Source organism: Hippocampus bargibanti, linkage group LG03, assembly GCF_051943395.1.
Source record: "Hippocampus bargibanti isolate YZ-2025 linkage group LG03, ASM5194339v1, whole genome shotgun sequence".
Lineage (NCBI taxonomy): Eukaryota > Metazoa > Chordata > Actinopteri > Syngnathiformes > Syngnathidae > Hippocampus > Hippocampus bargibanti.
The window spans coordinates 21,454,069-21,478,394 of NC_142736.1; the positions used below are offsets into that span (position 1 = coordinate 21,454,069).

Below are 24,326 nucleotides of genomic sequence, written 5' to 3' on the forward strand. Positions count from 1 at the left end.
ACGGCCAGCACGCAAATGGAAAGCCCCGAATGAGCAAGGATGCAGTTCAAACCTAAAAGCAAAGCAAACAATGACTTTATCGTCCAAAATGTTTATAAAACCCGTTAGGATAGATCTCTGATGACAAACTCCTCTGGGAGCTGGGACGCAGGGTACCTCTGTACAACAAAGGAATTGTCCACACCGGTCACTCTGCTATCGCTGTGCCCCCCAACCCCCACCACAACCCTGCAGGAAGTCGAACACAAGGACAATTTCCACCCTTTGAGATAAACAGGACACACACTAAGCGTATTGAGACGCAATAAAAACAATGTTGCCTTTACACTTATCCAAAACTGCACAATGTAAAGTTGCTCGCCTTTACACTTATCCACAACTTGACTAAAACTGTGCACAATGTAAATTTTCTCACAATCATTTATTTTTTCAAGGATAATAATTGTTTTATCAGTTGTAACGTCATCATTTTAAGCCACCAAAATACGCTCATAACGGGGGAGGTATGAAAGAGCAATTGAGATAACTGTGGCATCTCTAATCATTTCAACAACATTGACACATTGCAGGGCTGGGAACTCCCTCAATTCTCAAGTCATTTACTCGAAATTCATGATCAAACAATGTTTCTAAATAAAAATAACACCTTTGTAGAGAAACACTGGACGGAGTTAAGTTTGAAAAATGTTGGGAATGTAATTCTAACTGTCATTGTGTTTGAGGTTCAACTGTTGGACTTGTGCAAGTGCATGTGTGAGAACTGAGGCAAAGTACAATGTGTGCAACATCGGCTGTTTAACAAAAGAAAACCTTTTATCGTCCTCAACATCATCAAAGGAGCATTTGTTTGTAGTCTATACTGAGCCACTCCCTTTTGCACACTACAGACCCAAAACCACTGTTTGTTTTTATTTTTTTGCTGATCAGGGTTTCTTAGCAAGCTGATAAAAATAACATGGAAGGGATAAAAACTGTTCAAATAAAGCCGCCTGTTTTCATTCTCTTAAACAGTAATGGGCCAAAACCATTTAAAGTTGAGGTCAAGTTGGATTTAAATTAAATCTGCGTAATTAAGGGAGCTGACGTTTTGCCTTGTAATGCCGATTTTGCCGGGGCCGAGGTTTGTAACATCACGGTTAACCTTGTATTCTGGGTTTGGTCATGTGATGACAGCAAGCTGAGCCCTTCGGCACTCTGATGTCATCTTAAGTACACAGCAAGTGGCAGTGCAAGGCAAAAAGGCAACAGGCACAGGATGGCCATGGATCACATGTTGAGTTCATTATTAACTTTTTTTTTTCTACATGCTCTTGCAAGTGTTTTCAAACCTCTGACAGGAAACTTATTGCTTAACTTTGTGACAAAAGAACTCGTTTTAGAATAGTAGATTGTGGTGAGTGAGAGAGAAAGATGATTTACCTGCTTGGCCTCCTCCAAAGAGCTGTGAAGCCGACTCATCTCCTTCTCATACTTCTCCTTCATCTTGTCCATCTCCCGATCGTGAACAGCCACTTCCTCTTTCAGGGCTCCTTTCAGAGCTGTGAGCTCCCTTTCCCGTTTCCTCAGAACGTCTTCCTGCTCCTCCTTGGTCACTAGTACTTTCTGCAAATCCAACTTTAGTTGGATTATGTCCTAGAGAAGAATTGTTTGGACTGGTGTTAATATGTTGGCTTTGGCAATACCAGAAAACGATAATTGACGTGCTTTTAAAGTGAAACAGGGTGCTTCCTTTCACTACTTGTTTACACTGGAAGCTTTTTGATCATTTTTATGATATCCTTGATTTAGATCTTAGGTCTATCTAATAATATGTGCTTTGTCTTCATTCATAAGGCAATTCAGCACATGAGTTGAACAATTAGGCTACACGAGTAGCATTACAGTGACTTCGATAGTTTTTTCTTGTCAATAACACGATCGGATTGGATTTGCCTTTATTAGTCACAGCAGCAAAGTGATGAAAGGAATTAAAATAGAAAAACAAAATACATGAGCTGCTGGAAAGGCAGCCACTCTCGCGGCGCCGTCTTGAAGTCAAAAGAACAAAAAAAAAAATGAATAAATAAGACAAAACAAAGACACAGTCATTCATCTTAAGCACTTTCCATTGTACTGTATCCATTCCACACGACGCACAACACAAAGTGACAAAAGAAAACACAAAACAAGACAAAAACAACAACAAAAGCAAGGCTCATCAGAGCACTTGCTGACGGCTGCCTACTCGGGCGCAATCTTGGACTCCTTTTTACTATCTACTATGGTAAAAGATTTCGACTCGTTAGGAGGAAAACTACATGGTATCAGCGAGGTGAAACTGTGCATGTGTTGACATCTGTGCAATTCAATTATAATTAACTAGAAAATGCTATTAAACTTAACTAGAAATCTACCGGGCAGCACAACTCAGATTACTCGGCCCAACTAGTTGGCATGTGTCCTACAAGAATAGCACTTAGTTTTAGGACATGGAGTTGAAGCTGGATATTGTGCTTTGAAAATGGAGGAGCAGCTGCAAGCCAGCAATGTCGCTGGTGTCTGGAAGGTACCTGGGTGTTACATTCAACAATAAACTGGACTGGACTACAAACACGGATGCCCTAATCAAAAAGGGACAGAGTCACCTCTTCCTACTCAGGAAACTGAGGTCTTTTGGGGTTCAGGGGTCACTCCTAAAGACGTTTTATGACTGTGGTGGCGTCAGCCATCCACTACGGAATTGTCTGCTGGTCAGGCAGCATCACCACCCGGGACAGGAAAAGACTGGAGCGCCTTGTCAAGAGGGCCAGTTCTGTCCTGGGCTGCTCGCTGGACTTTCTGGTGGAGGTGGGCAACAGACGGACACTAGCTAAACTCAAAGCTATGACGGACAGCCCCTCCCACCCCCTCCTGCCCACCCTGACAGCACTGGGTAGCTCCTTCAGCCAGAGACTATTACACCCGCACTGCAAGAAGGAGAGGTACCGCCGCTCGTTCCTACCGACTGCTGTCAGGCTTCGCAATTCTCAAAAAAAAAACCTGGACACTTGTAAATATGGGTTGATGCAATATATCAATATGCCTTTCTTGATACTTGCACTATGTACAGTCTCTATAAAACGGTTTTGCACGTTTACAGTATACTGTTGACATTTTTTATTTTGCTATGCTTAGAATATCTTGTTTCTATCCTTTCACCCCCCCCCCCCATCTCCTTTCAAATTGCTGCTGTGGACTACAAATTTCCCCATTGTGGGATAAATAAAGGTTTTCTGATTCTGACTTCTGTATGCCCTACCACCAGGATGGCGTCTCTCTCGCCGTCAGCAGCAGTCAACTTGGCCGAGTCCAACTCGTCGTGCATTTCCGAAAGCTGGTCCTGCAGGTCTCGGATCTCTGTCTGGTATTGCTCTCTCTCCATCTTCACCTGGAACAACCTGACACGCCACATAACATGTCACAATACACAATAGCATGCCGGTACTCCACATGCACAGAGACCTGTGTAACAGTTCATTCGTACCAATTGTAAATGGGATAGCTATTGACACACGTCACCTGGAAAGCAAAAATACGACTGAGCATTTTGGTGATACTAGTAAGATCTAGCAGTGTCACACTTGCGGACTAGTTAGACTTAGTGGTGTTATTAGAGCAGCACATTAGTTTAAAATCAGAAAAATGTGGCACAAGTCAAGGAAAAAAAAACATTCATACAAGTTGTTCTAGTAGTTCTAAATTGTTTTGAGAGTGAAGCCAAAGCTATGTTCGAGTAGGTAGACCCTTGGTTTGGATATCAACGATCTTGAATAAGTACTGAAACAGTTTGCCGGGAGATTTACGACATGTTCCAATGCAGCCAATACAAAAAAAAAAAAAAAAAAAAAAAAACTCAAACTCAAACAAGGTATTTCACCCGTTTTTCTATTATTTATGTTTATGTGCTTATTTTACAATTAACAAAGGTCTTGATCTAATTTCTTTGAGATCTTACTCTTCAAGTGTGTTCTGGAGTTCAGTCTCGGTTTTGGCCAGTTTTTCCTTCAACCGTTTGCACTCTTCTGCAGTTCGGTCTAGTTCTGGCTGCAGCTCCTTCAAGCTTGATGCTGCCATGCTGTCTGCCTTATCGGTCTGATAAGAAAACATACAGACAGACAAATTGGAAATCGAATATGTGGAACTGTAATCACAGTAACATCATTTTTGATCAATCCTGTTTCATGGGTTTGTTTTTTAAAAAATAATGTTGAATCATAATTCAAAAGCAATGTCTTATTTTCATTGATTTCATTAACTATTTGTCAATGTGTCACTATTTCCTTAAGTTGTTTCTGTGAGCACTCTTTTTTATTCATTAACAAAGGGAGATAAACAATTTTGTTCGGACCTCAATATAAAGTGGCTCCAACAGCTTATTGTAGGCTTTCAATGGAGACGCTCGAAAGTGAGTTTCTGATGCAAGGCCAATCTAATGTTATCTGACCCGCAAAATTTGAAATACAAATGTATTTTTGTTACCATTCTTTGTTCTTGAATTTGTTGTTTCAGTTCATCCATTCTTTTCTCCAATGCAGCGTTTTGCTCCTGCAGGGCTTTCGTCTGAGCAGACAGACCGATGGACTGACAGAGAACACAAAGTACAATAAATTATTTACCTTCAGAATAGTTTCAGTTAGAGTGAAATGTATCATGTTAGCATGGACATTTCATTGTATTTCAGAAAGCTTTTCTCATGAAACAAAAGGGTCAGTTCCTCGACCCCCCCAAAATAAATATTAAAAAAAAAATGAAAAAAAAATCTGCAAATAAGTGAACACGCAGATGCTAAACCATGAAAATGTGGTTCATTGTATGGGTGTCAATACAGCAATTGGTGCTATACAATGCTATACAGCAATTACAAAAACATTCGCCTAATAGTTGTATTAAGTTCATCCTGTCTACTTGATATCTAATTTAAAACAACAACGACACACTGTCTGTAAGATAAGAATCTGTTTTAAATTAATTACAAAAACAGATTCTAAAAATGTCTCACTTTGGCTGAACAATGAAAACGGGGTTCATTGTGTGAGTGTCAATATGATATACACCAATTAGAAAAACAGATTCTAAAAGTGTCTTACTTTGTCATCAGGAGGGCCTGATGTGGCTCGAGACTTCAACGTCTGAATCTTTTCAAAGACCAGGTTCACCTTTCTCTTGGTCGTTTCATCATTATCAGCACTTCTGTAGACAAAGACACACAGATCAGTCAGCAAAGCTTTTAATCTGCCACCTCAGTGCACAAACACCCTTCTTTTAGCTTGAGAGGCTATATTCACACAGAAATAATTTATTTGATTTTTTTTTTGCCCATATGTGATTCTTTAACGGCAGCGGTAACGGGTTGATTCGGATTATTTTCAAATCCGTCCTGGATGTGGTTTTAGAACAGATATATATCCAGTTTTCTGTCAATGTAACCTTTGTCTATCGTGCAAGTCGCATGTATCCATCCAACTTGTAAAGTCTCAAAATCCCGATATACACTCTGCGCAGGTGAGGGAGATATACACTTAATAACCTGCAGTTATTTCATAACAGTGTAGACTTTCGCTGAGACTATTTTAATCCCAGTTGAAAAATGAAAGCATAACATGAAAATTTGTGATGATTTGTACTGTAGTACAAATCCCTACTGAAGCTGCTGCCCCCGCGACCCGACCCCGGATAAGCGGCAGAAGATGGATGGATGGATGGATGTACTGTAGTAGTAATGCAGCAATGCAGACGGTTTATTTTACGCGGCAATGTCGTGACATCATCTTTCAGTTATATCTATGAAATGAGGGGAGTTAAAGTTGTGCATGTATTGTTTTTATCCACTGCAGACACTCTGTCATTTTCAGATTTAGCCTCGACCGTTTTGATGATTGAGTGTTTCGGTGAATCACTGCAACTCGAAAAAAAGGGTCAATGTTGTGCAAGAGTCGTTAATTTTGTGGCTCCTCCCTGCAGGTCACACCAAATATGATGTGTTAAACATGAAACTCCTTCATGACACATTGCAAGAGAAGGTCTTTTCCTGGAATCTTGATTGTTTGGTCATGATTACAGAAACCGGCGAGCTATATCATCTTTTGTGTCTTCCTAACTGATAATTTCAGTGGATAAAACAGTTTTATATCATCCTTTGTGTCTTTCTAACTGATAATTTCAGTGGAAAAAGTGTTCTTTGGCACAGACTTTAGAAGGATCAACCCCCACCCTGGAAGTCAGTGAAATGAAAAGCATCAGTATTAATAAATAAGAAGTCGCACAGCTTTCTAATGACAACAGTGATGTATTATTTATTTAAATTCAGTCAGTGACACAGAAACATTCTCTCAACCTATGTTCTCCTCCCACACATGACTTCGATTATACATCCACATGTCCTGTTGGCGCATGTCTGTCTTTGCAGCCTTGAGAATGTAGCTCAGTACTATCCCAGCACTTCCATCTGGGTTTCCTTTCCTTTGTCCTTCTCTGACTCCTGACCTGTATACCCGCCACACCCAAACAGTTTCCTGTCTTTTTTCTAAACGACCACTTGCTGTGCCAACCACTGCAAAAAAAAATCGAGAGAAATGTGGCTCAAATCTGAACACTTGTGTCTTTCATTTACTGCCTCTTCCAGCAAATACGGGAAATCGATCATCACCACATTGATTGAACTGCAAAGACTTTCCATATTACTCTCCTTTGACTCAATTTGACCCTGATCCTAGATGCTTTCTTCTCTTGGCAGCCGATACGTGTCTGATTACAAAAACAAACACAACGGTTAAGCCCTTGATTTACACTGTAGCTGAGAAAAAACACTGAAGTAGGGTGAGATTGTGAAGAAAAAAATAATATGCACACAGCTGAATCGCCTGGCTGGGAGGGAGAAAAGAACACATTCCTTCTCTTTTATCATAAACAGTCCAACTTTGATGAAAAAAAATCCTTGAACCACCACTGAACAACTTTTCCCAACACGATGCATGACTTCAAATGAGCTATTTGTGAAATGCAGGAACAATGGTCCAAGTTTGTGGTTCAAATTATAGCCACTAGATTCAAACTCGTATGTTTCTATAGTATCATCGACCCATGAAAATAGGAAGCCAAGCAGAACGAGGTCAAGCTGTAATAACTCACCCGTCCTTTAGGTAATTGAACAAAATTTGCTTTGCTGTCTCTTCGTGTGTTTGTTGTGAAAGCTCTTGCTGACCTTTAAGAAGATCTGGGGTTGCCTGAATGGGACAGGAAATGAGAAAATGATCTGAATGTGGTAACAGAGACAGATTTACTACAACAAGCCTGAATCTAAACTTGGTGTCAAATTGTATTCCTGTGTATCAATGAAATTGCGCGCCACCTTTTATTCGAGCAGTGTCTGAGATAAGACAAATTGTCCCATGTCATTTTTCTGTCCTCAAGTTAAAAGGGTTCATATTACCTTGAAGTATGCGAAGCTTTATTAAAGCTTTCGTGCAATAAAATCAGAGATATTTCAAAATAAATGACTCTTCTGTGAAGACAATTGCTGAAAAACATGCAAAGCTTGAGAACCATGTTGTCCTGAATTGTGGAGCTAACTTTATTTCATTGTTTCAGAATTTCTGATTGTTGGAAGTAGTGTTAAAATGGTGCCCAATCGCACATTTAAGGTCAGGCATGAGACCTGTTTTCAACACTATGCAAGATTTTTTCTTCATTTTGAAGTATCATTTTTTATGCTCTCTGATTTCTTCATCATTCAAATTGGGCAGGGCTATTTGTGGTCGGTCACATTTAGAAGGTATAATTGTTCTCATTTTACAGTTTCCACCTCACAAAAATGAGTTGTTTTTTTTTCAATACATCACAGCTTATTGTAACAAGGTACTATTTCTATCCAAGTGAACTGGTGCAACAGGTAACATTTAATATTATGGTGATGTATTATGTACTGGATATTACCTGTACATCGGTGTCTGAGCTGGCTTTTTTGCCAACAATTGTAGACTTGGATAAAGATGCTGACAGCTTGCTTGCAGAATATGCTGTGTCCACTGAGTCTTTATTCTTGAGTGTTACAACTGCAGAATGGGACTGGGTCTTTTGGTATCCCTGGATGTAGCCGATACATGTGGACAAGGTGCTCTGGGGAGATCCAGGGGCACTAGTGCTACATGATGGTGACTTGGAATTGAGCATGAACCATGGCTCCTGATTCCCAGCTGTCCTGTGCAACCGGAGTTGCGAGGGCCGAAGGACGTGTTCCATTGATGCACCGTGACGACGGCTCGATTCATCAAGGGGCCTCAATCCTTCCACTCGGCCGAAGGCGCTATCCACGCTGTGAGAGCGTTTCCTGTCCTCAGGATTGATCCGGTTTCTTCGCCCAGCCCTGCCACGTCGATGGTGGCTGCCATCTTTGCCGTCAAACTTTTCAATCAGCTCATCGACACCGGGAATAGGGCCCGTGTCAATGTCCCTGCCCGAACCAGGGACGAAAGGGATGTAGCGCCGGTTCTCGTGACGGTTAATGGTGTCAGCGTAAAGCGCATCGATATTTTCATCCGCATAGACCTTGGAGGTCGAGGATGATGAGGAGTGGCGGGAGCGGGACGACAACTGAAGAACAGGTCCGCTGGAGTCGGACCTCCTCAACGGAAGGACATCTGGCTCACGGTGTTTGCGATCAAGGCTCGAGTTGGCACTGTTCACTGAAGTGGGAGACTTGCACTTGGTTTTGTTCTGCTCACATATGGAACTGGACACAGTGGATGCTTGGGTATGGCTTTTGTGCGTTGGCTTGGACTGAGGTGGATTCTGCTTGCTGAGAGAAGGCTTGGACTGCGGCTGAGCCACTTGTGGCTTGGTCTGTGGCCCAGAATGCAGAGCCGGACCCAAAGACTGGGGAGGTAATTTGGGTTTTTGGTACGATGCCTCAGTCAAGCGCGTAGATACAAGTTGACTTTTGTTCAATTGTGTAGGAGCTTTGTTCTGATCTTGGCTAGAAGACATGCTGTGGGATAGTGTTGATACAGTGGATTTGGACTGAGTTCCGGTCTCAGCAACAGAGAGGGGCCTTGAAGGTAGACTCTGAAAGTTCAAAGAATTGGTCTCTGGATCATAGGGCTGCAGTATCTCGGGATGCCTCTGGAAGTTCAAAAGGCTTTGAGCTTTCCTTGCTTGTGTATCTGCAAAGCCGTTCTGAGAGGTTGCGTACTGCATCATCTTCTGAGACCTGTACTCGCCAAAGGGGCTCCTGGGCCCACTCTCCTTATCGCCTCGAAAATCATACTCATGGTAGTTATCAATAAAAGAGCCCTCTGTTTCAATGTAGCCATTGCTATCGGCATCAAAGGACTGAGGAACATTGTCCTGGTTGTTCAGAACTACGTAGGGATGACCATCGATCCCTTGGACTCGAATGCTCAGACCATATGTACCACAATTGCTGTGGGGCCTCGAGGAGCGTGATGTTTGGGTGTAGCCTCGCTGTGGTCCACTAGTAGGAATGTCAGTCACTCTGTAGGACTCCATCAGGAATGCAGAAGGAAAATAAATCCCTGTCCCTGGATGAGGTGCCCTTTTTCCTGGAAGAATCAGAGAGGGTCTATTAATCGGAAATGAGAAACTGTATAATTACATTTTTTTTCTTGCCCTACAGTCAGACAATCATAGAGCATGAATACCGCGCTGTAATCAATCATTGATAATTTCATTCAGGGGTGAAAAGAACATATATTATACTGGCCAATAACACACTGACATTAGTCTAAGTGTATGGACAGTAAAATGAGACTGCAAAAAAAGGAACAGTAAATGTATACATGCTTTCACAAGTCATTTACAATAAGCAGCATGTTTTTCAAACATTAGCAAATGGGCATCAAAACAAGTAATAAATAAAAGTGTGTACAAACACAAAAGGATGTTACTCAGAAATATTTATACTGGCCAAGACAGAAAGAGACAAAGCCATCAGCAGGCACCATATGTTGCTGTCGACAATGGGCTTTCAGCAAGTTCCTGTTTGCCTTGCTGATAGTCTCTAATTTACCAGATGCAACAATATAAAGACAAACTGAGATGGGCTTGGAAGAGGGCTCTGATAAGGATGACAACAAAGATCAAGGCAGGGTACATCACGCTATGGGTTTAACAGGCCATTACAGACAAATGGCTGACACCCCGATGAATATAAACGTACATAGTTGAGGATATAGGAATATGTTTATGGTAATGCTAAATATATACAGCACAGGTCAAGAACCACACTCCTAATACATAATATGTATGTAAGAAAACCAAGTGAACTCCACACAAAGAAGCACTTGGTGACAGAAGCAAAGAAAAATGTCCTCGAAGGAGGATTTGTGGGGCAACCATCTCCCATAAATGGTGGATTTAAGAAACATTGAATCAATAGAGGAACAGAGGATAGCTATGGAGAGAAAAGATAGAGGTATTGAACAGCAAAGAATGGAATGAGAGAACAATGACTACAAAACTGTTGTATCACCAGCAGTACTACTTCCATGATTACAATTGGAACAATAATAATGTTCCGCCCCTGACATGAAAGGCAGATATTCACGATAGTAACAGAAGAGTTCATTTCAGTCCAAGGACTGTGCAACCATTTTCTTGTCGTTGTATTTTCCCATTAGCACTGTGGAACGTGGTTAGCACTGACTCAATTGATGAGGGCTGGGATTCCAATTACAGCCTTCCAATTTGGAGTTTACATTTCTTAAAATGTAATCCATTCATCAATTTTCCCATCCACTTCTCCTCACAAGGGCCTAGGGCACAGGTGTCAAAGTCAAGGCCCGGAGGCCAAATCCGGCCCGTCACATCATTTTTTTCAGCCCGCGAAAAAAAAAAAAATCAAACTTGTGAAATTCCATGATACTTGCTAAAATCCTAACCCAAATTTCATATTTTTGGATGTAAATCACAATAACAGTCATTATTCTTGACTTTTGATTTGAAAGTTAGTTATTCATTAAACATTCTAATGGCTTCCTCAAATTTATAACAGCCCTCGAGAGGAAACCATAACTACAATGTGGCCCACAGCAAAAAATGACTTTGACACCACTGGCCGAGGGGGATTCTCCAATGTTGGTCAAACTGCTGGAGTTGCACCAATTAATTCAATTTGAACATTTTGGTGTTTGAACGTGCATTGTTTCAAGTGTCCATTTTTGGAGTGGAAATGGAGGTTAAAGAAAATTTGAGTGGTTTACAATTTAAAGTTTAAGTGGATTGTGCTTAGAGAGTGTACAAAAGGTAAATTTGTTTTTTTACCAAATTAAAATAGATAAAATTAATGTTTAGGTGTATTTTTTCTGTCATGAGAAAAGCGAACCAACACCCCTCCAGAATGTTTTTACAAGCCGTCATCCTGCCTTCACCACAGGGCCTAGGTTGGAATGTTAAATCGCCGCTTTTGATCTTACAGAGCACGTTTTCACCTCACCACGGGAACTACTTTTCAAGTGTGAGGACATCTGACCATGCTGATAACCTGGCCAAGCCCACGAGAGGAAAACAAAAGCATTTGAATGGGTGGCATTTGTAGAAAAACGTCAAGATAAACTCGAGTTAAATCATTTAAGCAGGGATTTACACTCTGGGAAAATATGAAAAACTTACATAACGTCATTGAGAATTGCCTATTTGCAGAGGTGGGAAACGTACTCGCACTGTTTACATCAACTTAAATACGTGGGCTGCAGTACCAAAGTATCTGTACTTTGTTTGTCCCCAACACCGACGACTATTGAAGCCTCCGCAAGTATCAAAAGTCATAAAAGTAGCTCTATCAATTCAACCCAATCAGTATAATTATGAGAAAATGGGCTAGCTAAGAACAATTCCTTTTTCAACTGACGCACTTTAAGCTCAGTCACATCGCTACTCGGTGCAACAGGTGGTTTCAAAGCACTTTAGCAATAAACTGCAATGTAGCCTGTTTAAAACACGACATAAACGCCCGAAACAGTGTCAAAAGTGGACATGGGTGCTGTAATTGTCTTTGATTGCCACTTGTTGAGTTTGGTCGCTCACGACAAACACGCACGAACATCACTGGAAAGCGTTCGCTACTCACCACTAGCAGTCGTCCTCTTTGCCTGTCGTTTTTAGAACCACAAAATATCTTTATTGAATATGAAAGCAGCAAGCAAAGTAACCGTTTCGCGCTTTATCAACTTAATTAGCGCAGCACGACTCACATAGGGCGACAGTTTGAAGAGGAGGAGGACGTTCGCAGCCCCGACTCTGGTTCCGGCTCGCCCCGCCTGCTGAAACCAGCGCACCGACCCGCCCACCAGGATACCCCGAAGCAGGCCGGTGGTACACGAGCACCACCACGAAGTGGACCAGCTCGGACAGTTAAAAGCACACCAAATGCTTTACTTGACAGTCGCAAATGGAAACTGAAATCACAAGTGGATTGACCTATTTCCCCCAATCAACAACAGTTCCCACGAAAATATTTACGTTTCAGTTTAGGTTTTAAAGACGAGTAGAGTGAGTTTAAATTGTGCAAATTAAATCGATGAAATCCATCCTCCGTACTTCTTAAAGTAGGGTCTGCAAGTCTTTAAATTCGACAGCGCCATCTTGTGGGTTATAAAGTAACCTGATGAATGCGATACAAAACGAAATAATAGCAGTACAAATTAGTTTTTTTGGGGGGGCGGCGACGGGGGTAAAAGTCAAATTGGGGGTCAGATAAACGTTTGGTTAAGTCATGTCAATTAAACCTTGGAATACGCAGTACTTTTCGCGATACACACCAGTATGTATGTATGTATGTATGTATGTATGTATGTATGTATTTATTTATTTATTTATTTATTTATTTATTTATTTATTTATTTATTTATTGCGTGAAATTTTCTTTAGTGTGAAAATATTTTACAGTTTTTGAAGTGCTTTTTTGGTAAGTATAAGGTTTGTGTTTGTTGTGTTTTTCATATACGTGTGCGTGTGTGTGTGTGTTTCGTGTTATTATGAGAGACTAAGAGAAAGAAAAAGAGAGATAGAGACAGGTTATTCATGGATGTTTTTTTGAGTACTGTATTCGTAAGATGTAGATGTATGGGGGAGGAGCTGTTCCGAGATGCGAGAGGTTTATTTAAATAAAGAGTTTTTTAATCAGTCTCACGTGAGAGTATTTTTTATGGTGTGAGAGCAGTTTTTTTGTGAGTCATGAGAGTCTTTATTGCATGGTGTGAGATGTTTTTGTGTGTATAAGAGCTGTTTTGGTGGGATTGAGTCTATCGGTTTCAGTGAGAATTGGTGTGTGTGTGTGTGACAGGGAGAGAGAGCTAAAAGTGTGAGTTTCTGGGTGTATGTCAGAGGTTTTGGTTAATACAAAGTCAATTGCACTGTGTGAAAGGAAATAAAAGAATGACTTACTTAATACTCAATAACCCCTGAGATTTAAGTCATGAAATGGAACAAAATAGCAGTAATGGAACCGAGTGCATTCCCTGAAGCAAACTCCTTGGACTGTTAAGGAGGACACTAGCCAAGGCCTTTTTGGCCTGGCAGTCAAGACAGGAAGTCAGCCTGCAGACACGGTGGTCCTGCTCCAAAAAAAAGCTCCACAGCTCCAACACTTTCACTTGTTCCCCCAGAAGAATTGAAACGTAATGACAGTGATTTACGTGACCCCAGGTCAGCGTTTCGAAAAGCGGATGTGGGCTGGCAGATCTCGAAGGACGCAAGAGGTGTACACATCTGGAATGTGATCATTCCACCCAGATGAACTGCAAACATGATTTAGTGGTTTAGTTTTTGGAGCGCTGAGACACGTTTTACCAGCCTTACGGGATTCATCCATCTCAGTCAAAAGTCATTCTGGAGCGGCAGGTTGTGCTCAGAACCTTAAACCAAGCAGCAAGATTAAAAAGTACGAATAATAAGGACATATAGGGTGGAAATGAATGTAAAGTAATACAAATAAAGACCTATTTGATTTTTTTTTGTCTGTCGGTATGTGTTACAGCTTTATTTATACATATTTTTAGGTGTCCTAGAATGTGGGGGGGTGGTGAATGTGAGTTTTCTGGAATTTTTGGGTGACAGAGGGAGTTTTTTGTTGTATGAAAAATTCTGGCTGCATTTGACAAGATAGAGATTTTGGTGTGTGTCAGAGTAGTTTTGTCAATTGAGTATTTTTAATGAGAGTCTGTTGCATCTGCGTATGATGTTTTTTTTTTTTAACTTGTGGCAGTTTTTGTTTGAGTGTTTTTATGTGTGAGTTTTTTAAAATAAGATTTTTGCTGCATGTGAATGAGTTTTGGGGTTTCTATGTGTGTGTTTTGTCTATTTTTTTCAACCATGAGATATTTTTTCTTTCCAGGCACAAACATTTTTAGGTGTAAGTGTAAGTGAATTTGGGGGGGGGGGTGTACATTTTTAGCATGAGTGTGAATTTTGGGGGGTTTGTGTGAGTTTTTTATGCGTTTGAGGGTTTTATTGTATGTTTAAGTTTTGTTTGTCTATGCTTCTTGATGAAAAAGTTTCTTCAGCCATCATCTGTACTTCTTTGAAGGTGTTGGATGTGTCGCTCCTCATCCGAAGAGCTTCGTCAGCGAACTAAAGTTGTGCTGGTAACTCTGGCCCTATATATATACCTAATTGACAGAGGTGGCGATAGGCATCTTGGGTTTTCTGGTGTGAGATTTTTTTGGGGGTTGGTCATTTTGATGGGTGACTGTGAGAATGTTTTGGTTGCTGGCCAGTTTTTTTGGTTGGGATTTTTGTGCAAGGAGGCTTTTGGGTCATCCTGCGAATCTGTGTGGTCGATTTTTGTTGTATTAGAACAATACAGAGGTACGCCCAGGTTGAAATAAACAGCCAAACAACCCGAGTTTAAAAAAGATGGCACATTTATTGCAACATAAATGTAATATACATCATGTTTTTCTGTTGAAAATAAAATAACAGAAAACTTGTAATTTTCATTGCCGCGTTTTCCAGATGTGCACTGACAACATGTTTGACGTTTTGACATAAATGTTCCTCAGTCAACCACAAGAGACTTGCGAATGGACATTGACATTTCTGGGAATAACATAACAGCTTATAGTTAAGTGACGTGTACATTTTACTTTGTAATATAGTAAAATAAAGTAAGAAACTTTTTACTCAAAACCTTTGCTTCCAAAAATCTAGAAAGAGTAATATTTAGAATTCAAGAAATTTTCTTACAGTATTATTGTATAAAAGACTACAGTGAAAAATAAGCCAATTTTTTTCAACCACTTTGCTTTTGATTTTCCTTTTTTTCCTTTATTATACAAGGGGGTGGGCATGTAGGAATTCAGCAACTTGGCAAAGAAATACAAAGCGGAACATATAAAATAAAGGAAATGGAGCAGGAAAACACATGTATACTTCAAGCTAAAATCATGAATACACAGGCGTGAATACTGTCATGGCCAACAAGGCCTCATATCGACCAACGAAACGCGCACACACACATGCACACACAAAATTAAACTGTTCAATGATAGATTCTGAATGTAAACTTTTACTTTGACTTTAATGTCTTTTTTTTGCACAGAAGCTTTGGGAGACAATATACTGACAACTAAATGGAATACAAAGAAAGAACCAAGCACTTAAAAAACATGCACACCAAAACATAAATAAAGCCATTGCCAAAGAGAAATCAATTATTTTGTTCATTGTTGTGCTAAAATCGCCCCCAAAAATGACCTTTCATATATAAGTTCATCAAAGTATGAAACATCAAGTCTAGCTTTTTTATTAGGACTGAGCAAAATATAAGTGGAAGCTGGAAGAAATGATTTGACAAAAATGTACCCCTACTTTTTTGTATTGAGACAAAGACAATGTCGTCAGTCCAGGAGAAAGAGTGGCCGTAGTTATTTGTTGAAAAAGAATAATAGGAATTGAAATCAAAACATTCAGTGTCAAATTAAATGTGCGTATGTTGACTACTCTGAGGTGAAAGGCATCTTCTTTCATTAAGATGCTACAGACAGACGGAATGTGAAAATTAGCTGTTTGTTGTATTTTGAGTTTTTAAAACCCATTACAATGTCAAATAAAATGAGACCCTTTTATTTTTTTCTCATCAAGGAAGAGAACATTATTAAAATTAAACTAACACAATTTATGGTTCCAGGAATTTTCTGAAAAAAATCCAGAAAAAAGGGCCAGTACATGAATGGCTGTGTTTGGAATCATCCCTCCCTTCACTATAAAGTGGTGCTTTACGATACGAGTGACCTGACATTTTATTAATTTATTTTTGAAGTCATTGTTAAGCAATACCGCGCCTCCGCCCTATGTGTCCTAAATATTTTACGTTTGTGGAAAAATCGACTAACTGAATGCTAATACAAATAAAATTCCTTTAGGCATCAGCTAATTGAACATAAACTTTGCAAGCAACATACGTATAAACAGTATAAAAATACTCACATGCAGATCTTCTTTTTCCTCTGCACAGAACGGTTGTACTTGTATCTGAAGGATTCATTGTATAGTGAATTTTATGATTATTTTTAATCACTATCCTAATATTTTAATTGCCATGGTCATATTTTCAGGTTTTTTTTCTATGGGGTGGGGGAATTGTCAAATTCCATTGGAAGATTTCTTCAATAAAATCTTTCAGAAGTGAAAGTTAAAACTGATTAATGCACGAAATTACTAGACGAGCAACAAACTGAACTCTAGAGTGCACTTTGATTATTCAAATGAAAAATAGTTTGAAGCCAATTCGGGTGCACAAATGTATCGGATCAACAGATGTCAGCTGGTGGAAATTTTGTAATAAATATTAAACAAATAAATAAACTATAATAAGATCATATTGGAAAATGTATTGTGTATTTTACAAAATGAATACAAATAAAGTACTTTATATCAATTGATGTTGTGGTGTGTGTGTGGCTCGCTTAAAGGACATACGACGTCACTTTTTTGTTTTTTGACTGACATCAGAAAAACGTTTGACAGCATCTAAAATACCCAAAACACGCAGTATGATATTTTTAGTCAAATGCAAAACACCAATAAAAATGACTTGAAATGTCCAAAATCTGCAAAAAAAATTGAGCTGCGAATTGGGCATTTTCAGAAAGTCCCGCCCCCAGTTCATGGCGTCACGCCAAGACGTCTTGCATTGCTGGAGAATCCAAACAATGGCTTCAGATTCGGAGAATATGCTTTCTTGTTACACATCCAGTTATGAATATGATTCAAATAGTTCTGAAGAGGAAAGCATACATGTTTGCAATCGACTAAAGAATTTATTCCGTGCCATTTTGAGGCAACATTGGGGCAACAATGGATCATCAGAAAAGAGGCCCAAAATGGCGACCTCCAGTGGCCACCTCCGCTTCCACAGGCTGATAAATTCCTTTTATGGAGCTTGGACTCCCTCTTCTGGCGGCTTTTGGGTGCAACACGGTTTTCAGACCAAACATGTACAGCAAAATACATTGACGTGATGGAAGGACGCTACAATGCGTCTTTTTTACCGTCAGGGGGCGGTTCTTTCATGACGTCACGTACGGACTCATCACCAACTCAAAGACAAGACTTCCTGAATATTCAGCGCAAGTCTTAAAACGTAAAATATAGCTATATGCGGTGGAATCTTTTTAAAATATGCTCAGTAGAAGTCATTTGAAGCCATTTTACAAATTACGGACACATCTTGTCCGGAGACGTCGGTTGTCCTTTAAATATATTTTGGAAGCCATTAGTCATCACTTTGCCTCTTGCTAACAACCAAACAATACCCTGGAAAAACATTGCTTTTCTGTCATCACAGGGCTTAATAGTATGTATGAGATGTGTCGGAAAGGATCCAGGACTGATGAAAAAGGATAGTTTCCCCAAATCCAAACAATTAGTTTGCCAGGTTGTGTGGATGGAATGATTTCATTTCTCCCTCCAGCAATGCACTGTTCCTCTCTGCCAGAAACCGTGAGATGCTCGGGGCTTTGGGAGCAAAGGCACCAGTTGCTCATCTCTCCACACGTAAGTTGAGAATCATAGTTTGGATATGAAATCTGTACTGGGACTTTTTGGACACAACCCTTATTTGATTTTTATAGTTTTCTTTATGTTTGTGTATATTTCTTTATGGGATACATTAAAAGCACTCAACAGTTGATAACTGATGTTCACAAGACATTTGCAAAGCATGGCAAAATGGCACAAGAAAGGGTACTAAATACAGAGGGAGTGATTTCGAACATAGCCAATCTCACTGTGTCCCTTATTTCACTTGCCGGGCTGGAGTGCTTTGTTTTGTAAGGACACTGGCAAACTACATGTTCAACTGAAAATTGTCTACATTTTCCCTTAAGACATACACTTTGAGCTCAAGGACGTAATAAATACAAAGGAAAAAAAAGTTGCTGTTACAATGCATTCGTCAATTCAGTTTAGGCACGAGGCAACCTCGACGTGAAGTTGGAAGAGATTGCAAAGTATGATTGTTCAGAAGCGACACGCTTCTTACAGATCTGTGTGATATGTGCTTGAGATTCTTCTCGCTTTTTGGGGGGCAAAATTTGCGAACGGAGTGCCGCGCGGGCTCCTTGTCAGTCTTGGGACTGGATTGTGTTAGTATTGAGTGATTTTGGCTTCTGGTTGTCTATTCTCCTCCGTAAAGTGGCGTAAAACGGAGCGGGGAGCCCCCTCTCCATCACATGGAGGCCTAGTCGCTATCTCAGACGGGACGAAATGTTCTGCGTGCGGGATCTGTCACAGACAAGACAAATCCTATCAAGAGGTGGTGGTATGACATCAAACAGCATGCGAAACACATTTGGAGTTGATCCAGAGAGTGACCACACACTGGTTCAATGCTTTGGCCACATAACCAAAGGATTGGTGCTGAAAAACAGAAATAGAGATGGAGTGACATACCGAGAGATGGAGATCTTCAGAAATAAAGTAAATTGATTGTGATAGATAGTATGAGAGACGGGGCAAAGTGATTAAGAGTGAAAGAACTAGACAGGGAGAGCAACAGAAATACATAGACATTGTAGATAGGACTGATTGAGAATTTGAGGCATAACTGGTTCAATTGATACTTTTAGAATCATCCTGCTGAACGCCAAAGGTGCTGCCCGACAGCACAGAATTTCCCTTGTGAACACACCGTTCAAGGATGTATCAATGTCTTCATTGTCATTGTGGGACCGGAGTGACGCTGGGCGAGTGTTAAGTGCTCAATAGATGGATAGATTGATGAACAGATTAACTCATTTACTGCCAGACGAAAATATGTTTGTATAGCGAGTTGCCAGTGCCAGGGTTTTTATCATTTTCACTCAAATTGCAGGAACCACAGAATATTGAGTTTTAGGACTAGATAAATATTCAATTCAGCATAAGAAAACAGACTCTCTTCTTTCTTAAAAAAAAAAGAGTTAATTCCTCAGTTACGTATATGGGTCTGGAGTTATCTGAGCTTGAAATGGGGGAGGCTGTACAAAATGCACAATACATACATATTGATTTATATTGTGCTTTAACAACAGCTGAAGCTGTAAGAAAGCGTTAATGGACAAAAGGCAAATGCTGCCCCCTCGTGGAAGGGAAAACATTACCAGAGGTCTGACCAGCGCTATATCGGCACCCCTGCAAGAAAAGCTAAAACCCGAACAAATTCAGGGATAGTGCTCCACGTCATGCTTTCCCGAATGAATTCAGGAATGGCAATGAATGAGTCAGAGGTGGAAAAAGTATCAAAAATATGATTGGAGTCTTTATTTTCACATCTCAGGCAGGCTTGTGTTCACTTTCTCTATCCACCGTCATCTGTATTTTCAGATCAGAAAAAATTATGAAATGATTGCTCACCCTGAGAGATGTTCAATTAGGAACTTGATCACATGGGAATGAACTGGCAAGATGTTCAATTGTTGATTCATTTAGTGATCAAACAGAGCGGCCCAACATTACCGAGTTCTATTGTCGCTTGTCCAACGTGACGGGCCATTGTTATGTTTTGTTTCCGTTTTATAGGAGATAAAACACATTAAGTTTGGCTTTTGGACTGTTGGTGACAAAGACAGATGAGTGAGAGAAGAACCTTGACATTTCGTCAGTCGATCATGAAAAAACGAGTTGGCTGCAGAGTTTAGTTTACCTGTCCGGGCCTCAAAGGTGGCCCATGGGGTTGGATGTGTCAGTCAAACTTGGGTGAACCCCCGTGTGACCTTGTTGGCCATCACCGGAACCCACCGACACTTTTTCTTCCTCTCTTCTTTTAAGGCAAGCTGCTTTGGGATTTAGATTCCGCTCTGTAAGGCCCAACAGTCAGAAGAGTGAAACAATGTAGTTTGATTTCATGACCCTCCTTCCCTTCCCACCTGCACTGCTGCTACAAACAGAGGATGCTAAATAGACCACGTGGCAATCACTCTCCTGACTAAGTGATCACTACTAATTTTCCGGTTTATTTACTCTTAAAAGGCAGAAAAATATTTTTGAAAGGCCCTTTGAGACTCCTCTGCGATTACCATATTTTCCGGCGTATAAGGCGCACCCAAAAACCTTCATTTTCTCCAAAAGATGACCCTGCACTTTATACGCCGGTACGCCTTGTATGTGAAGTAATATTGAGCCACAACAGGTCTGGCAACTACTGTCAGCAGCCACCAACTCCATTTCCCATTGTAGAAGAAGTAGTGCGTAACCCCAGCCTCTACTGCAGTGCCTTATAACGTGGGTGCCTTATATTTGGAAAACTTTGATATCGATGAGAAGGTTTGCTCAGCCGTCATCTGTACTTTTTGAAGGTGTCTGACGTTTCGCCTCTTATCCAAGAGGCTTCGTCAGCGAACCAAAGTCTGACTGGTCGCATCGGCCCTATTTATATATCCCTAATGTCCAGACATGGCAGCGCCGGACACAGCTATGATAGGTCCCTACTCTCAGGTTGGGTGGAGCAGAGAGAAACTTAAACCGGATCACATCTGCCAATTATTGGAAATCTGCCTTAATACTACGTATTTTAAATTTCGGGAGAAATTATATTCCGGTGCACCTTATACACCGGAAAATACAATATATAAATACATCTGAAGTTACTGCACAAATATTAAATACAAATGTCACAATTAAACAAATCAAAAGAATTGACATTTTAACAAGTGAATGACAACGAGTAAAGACCTCTGACTTGTTGCTCCAAACTGAGGATGACCGCCACGGCCTGATGGAGGATGAGCAGTTTGGTCTGAGGCTTCTCGCTCTTCAGGTGCAGCTGGCACATGCGGCCCAGTTCTTTGAAGGCCTCATTGATGTCCCGCACCCGCAAGCGTTCCCGGGCGTTGTTGGCCATTCTCCGCTCACGCTCTCGTTCCGCTTTCTGCTCAGGGTTCAGATCTTCGTCCTCGGTCAGACTGTTGGGTACATGAAAACACCTTTAAACTCTTTTCTTGAAATTATTTTCAAGGACATTTCCTGGACTTTGTGTGAAAATATATAATATAAAATATAATTTCCAGACTAAAAAGCGCACCTGATTATAATTCACCCAGTACATTTTTAAAGGACAAACCATTTTGTATATACATAAACCGCACCTGTCTATAAGACGCATGTTTATAAAGAAAGACGGTACACAGAAAAGTTTTTCAAAGTTATAATAATATACCGTAACTTTTCTTTCAAAACCCGCGGCAGCAACACAACATGCATTCCGGTAGTAACACAGCCCGAACATGGCTGGTAAAAAAAGAAAAACATGCCGGTACAAGTGAGACAAGGCAGCAACACGTTAGCACTCACTAAGACATCTGGGTACAAAAACATACCAAGTCAAGGAGACACGGAAGAAATACATTAGCAGACAAAAGTTGCCAGTTTTGGTAAACGCTTTCTCGCCGCTGGTTATCCAAGCCTCCCATTCAACTTGGAGGGCCACTTTAAATGCACGATTCACCCCAGCAGTTACCGTAGTTACATGAACTTGCATCTTCCTCGGGACATACAGTGGGACCACGGTTTACGAACCCCTTGCCTTCCAAACTTTATGGTTTACAAACGTTAAATTTATGAAAATTAAACGCGGGATACACACGGAGCGGTGCCCCACCATGCCTGGCGGAGTAATATTCGACGGAAGAACACCAAACCACACGACCGAACACCGCCACAGCCGGCCTACCTTTCCACACCCTCTTTCTCTGAGTGCACACGTCGTTCGTCTTCAAGGATTTATCACGGATACTTTTGCTGTTGTGGGACTGAAAAAGACCCCACCATAGGCTCGTGTTCAGCCGAAGAAGACACGAAACAAAATTACAGTCGAGGAGAAGAAGGAGATCATTGAGAAACACGAACGAGGTGTGCGTTTGTCTGACTTAACGGCCTAGTACCAGTATGCTATGTCCACCATTGCTACCATCCTTCGGAAAAAAGAAGCTATTAAAGGTGTATTGTTGCTAAAGGTGTTTCCGTGTTGTCAAAGCAACTGTCTTGAGTAATAGAAGAGGTTGAAAAACTTCTGTTAATTTGGATTAACGGAAAGCAGCTAGCCGGCGACAGCGTGAATATAGCAATTATATCCGAGCAAGCACGGCAAATTCACTCTGATATCGTCATGCGGCAACCTGGAAGTTCGCCGTTTATTGATGATTTCAAAGCTAGCAACGGATGGTTCGAGAACTTTAAGCGCCGTACAGGGATTCATTACTGGTCATGGTGAGACAGCCCGTTCTGACAGTAAAGCTGCCGAAGCCTACAAGGGATCATTCGTTGAAATGGTGAAAGAAGAAGGCGACGTTCCTCAGCAAGTATTTAATGTAGATGAGACCGGCCTTTTTTGGAAAAAGATGCCTAACCGGACTTAATACAGGAAGAGAAGTCTGAACCCCATTCCATCAAGCCATCAACGACCATCACAAAGGTAAATAAAACAACTTTATTATACAGGACAGTTTATTTCTTTAATTACAGTCCTTATGGAATGAGACTCCTTCCAAACAGCAATTTCCTCCGACCTGCCATCCCATTCCATCAAGCCGTCAACGACCATCACAAAGGTCAAGAAAACGACTTCATTATATAGTGCAGTGTTTTTCTTTCATAACAATACAATGGCATATTTATTATACATAGAATAAGGTATATTGTTTGTAGTTTTAAGGCTTATTTAGTTGAAAAATATATTTTATGGAGACCTGGGAACGGATTATTCTCATTTTAATGGTTTCCTATGGGAAATTATTTTTTGGCATACACACTTTTCGGCTTACACACTCTGTCTTTGAACCAATTAAGTGCGTAAGCCAAGGTTCCACTGTATAGTCACCGTGTCTCACACTTACCTTTCGTGCTTGAGCGCCGCATGGCGGCCGTTAGAAAAAAATGCATAAATTGGCCGCATCGTTGCATAAACCGCAGGGTTGAAAGCTTGTGACAAAAGTCGCGGCTTATAGTCCGGAAATTACGGTAATTCAATACCTGGTTGATTTGTGTGTCTACTTACCTTGTGCGTGTGCCAGCGTGCGGTGTTTTCAGGCTGTCGCTCTCATCGTCTGACTTGTCGTCGCCTGAGAGGGAGTCGTTCATGTCATCCTTGTCCGGCTTCTCCAGTTTCAGTGCCAAGGTGCTGGCCACCTGGCCAGCCAAGCCTGGAAAAGCAGCAGGAGGCGAGAAAAAGGAAAGTTAAGGTAAGCCGCCTTTCGGCCGTAAAATGAATCCAGAGTAAGTATGGGGACCACTGGACCTCTGAATGCTTCCACTTGATGGTTGAGTTCTGTGCTGGATGTGGAGCCAGTGCTTGCTAGGCCTCTGTGGCTGTTCAGACTTGCTGTGTCGTCAGCGTGGGACGAACCCTGGAACAAAAACAGCATTGTCAAGACAGGACGTTGACATCCTCTGCAAATGAAACAACAACAATACAAGACCAAATAGAGAGAAAGGTTGAATTCTCAAAGTAGAAATAAGTTGGAGCAGTGATGTTTCACCTGGGTTCGATCGAAACCTTGGGGTTGAGTGAATCGGTCTCAGGGGATCGACAGAACCTCTGGCATGGAGACACGCCTGACTCAACATGTCACTTACGGTAGTTATAAGACACAAGCGTGGCCATCACTGGCTGGTTCATTTTGTGCAGAGTTTAAAAAAAACACACACTGTACAATTATACTCATTGTGTCAACATTTTTTCTGTTTTTAATAAAAACATATTGTTTTTATGTCTTTAACTCATTCACGGCCATTCCCGAATATATTCGGGAATTGAATAGCATGACATGGAGCGCCATTCCCACTCCACATCATGCTTTTCAATTCAATTGGTTTTTCTT

At 40.8% G+C, this 24,326-nt stretch overlaps 2 protein-coding genes across 7 annotated transcripts in view; both read right to left on the reverse strand.

Annotated features, from left to right (window-relative positions):
• Window positions 1-12,314, reverse strand: part of cgnl1 (cingulin like 1) — a 34,758-nt gene extending 22,444 nt beyond the window's left edge. The window contains exons 1-8 of one of the 2 annotated variants that reach the window (XM_088992541.1): window positions 12,225-12,314; window positions 7,951-9,575; window positions 7,147-7,241; window positions 5,106-5,208; window positions 4,498-4,599; window positions 3,974-4,110; window positions 3,278-3,416; window positions 1,420-1,632 (exon numbers count right to left, since the gene is read on the reverse strand). In XM_088992541.1, coding sequence (XP_088848667.1) covers window positions 1,420-1,632; window positions 3,278-3,416; window positions 3,974-4,110; window positions 4,498-4,599; window positions 5,106-5,208; window positions 7,147-7,241; window positions 7,951-9,522 — 2,361 coding nt within the window. In that variant the 5' untranslated portion in view covers window positions 9,523-9,575; window positions 12,225-12,314. Of the gene's footprint in view, window positions 1-1,419; window positions 1,633-3,277; window positions 3,417-3,973; window positions 4,111-4,497; window positions 4,600-5,105; window positions 5,209-7,146; window positions 7,242-7,950; window positions 9,576-12,100 lie in introns of both variants that reach the window. The other variant, XM_088992540.1, reaches the window with a different exon arrangement.
• Window positions 12,315-14,876: 2,562 nt separating this feature from the next.
• Window positions 14,877-24,326, reverse strand: part of tcf12 (transcription factor 12) — a 79,794-nt gene continuing 70,344 nt past the window's right edge. For 2 of the 5 annotated variants that reach the window (XM_088992542.1, XM_088992546.1), the window contains 5 exons: window positions 23,744-23,852; window positions 23,504-23,657; window positions 21,184-21,413; window positions 20,156-20,309; window positions 14,877-18,891 (listed from right to left, as the gene is read on the reverse strand). In XM_088992542.1, the coding sequence (XP_088848668.1) occupies window positions 20,167-20,309; window positions 21,184-21,413; window positions 23,504-23,657; window positions 23,744-23,852 (636 nt within the window). In that variant the 3' untranslated portion in view covers window positions 14,877-18,891; window positions 20,156-20,166. Of the gene's footprint in view, window positions 20,063-20,155; window positions 20,310-21,183; window positions 21,414-23,503; window positions 23,658-23,743; window positions 23,853-24,326 lie in introns of all 5 variants that reach the window. The other 3 variants (XM_088992543.1, XM_088992544.1, XM_088992545.1) reach the window with 3 other exon arrangements.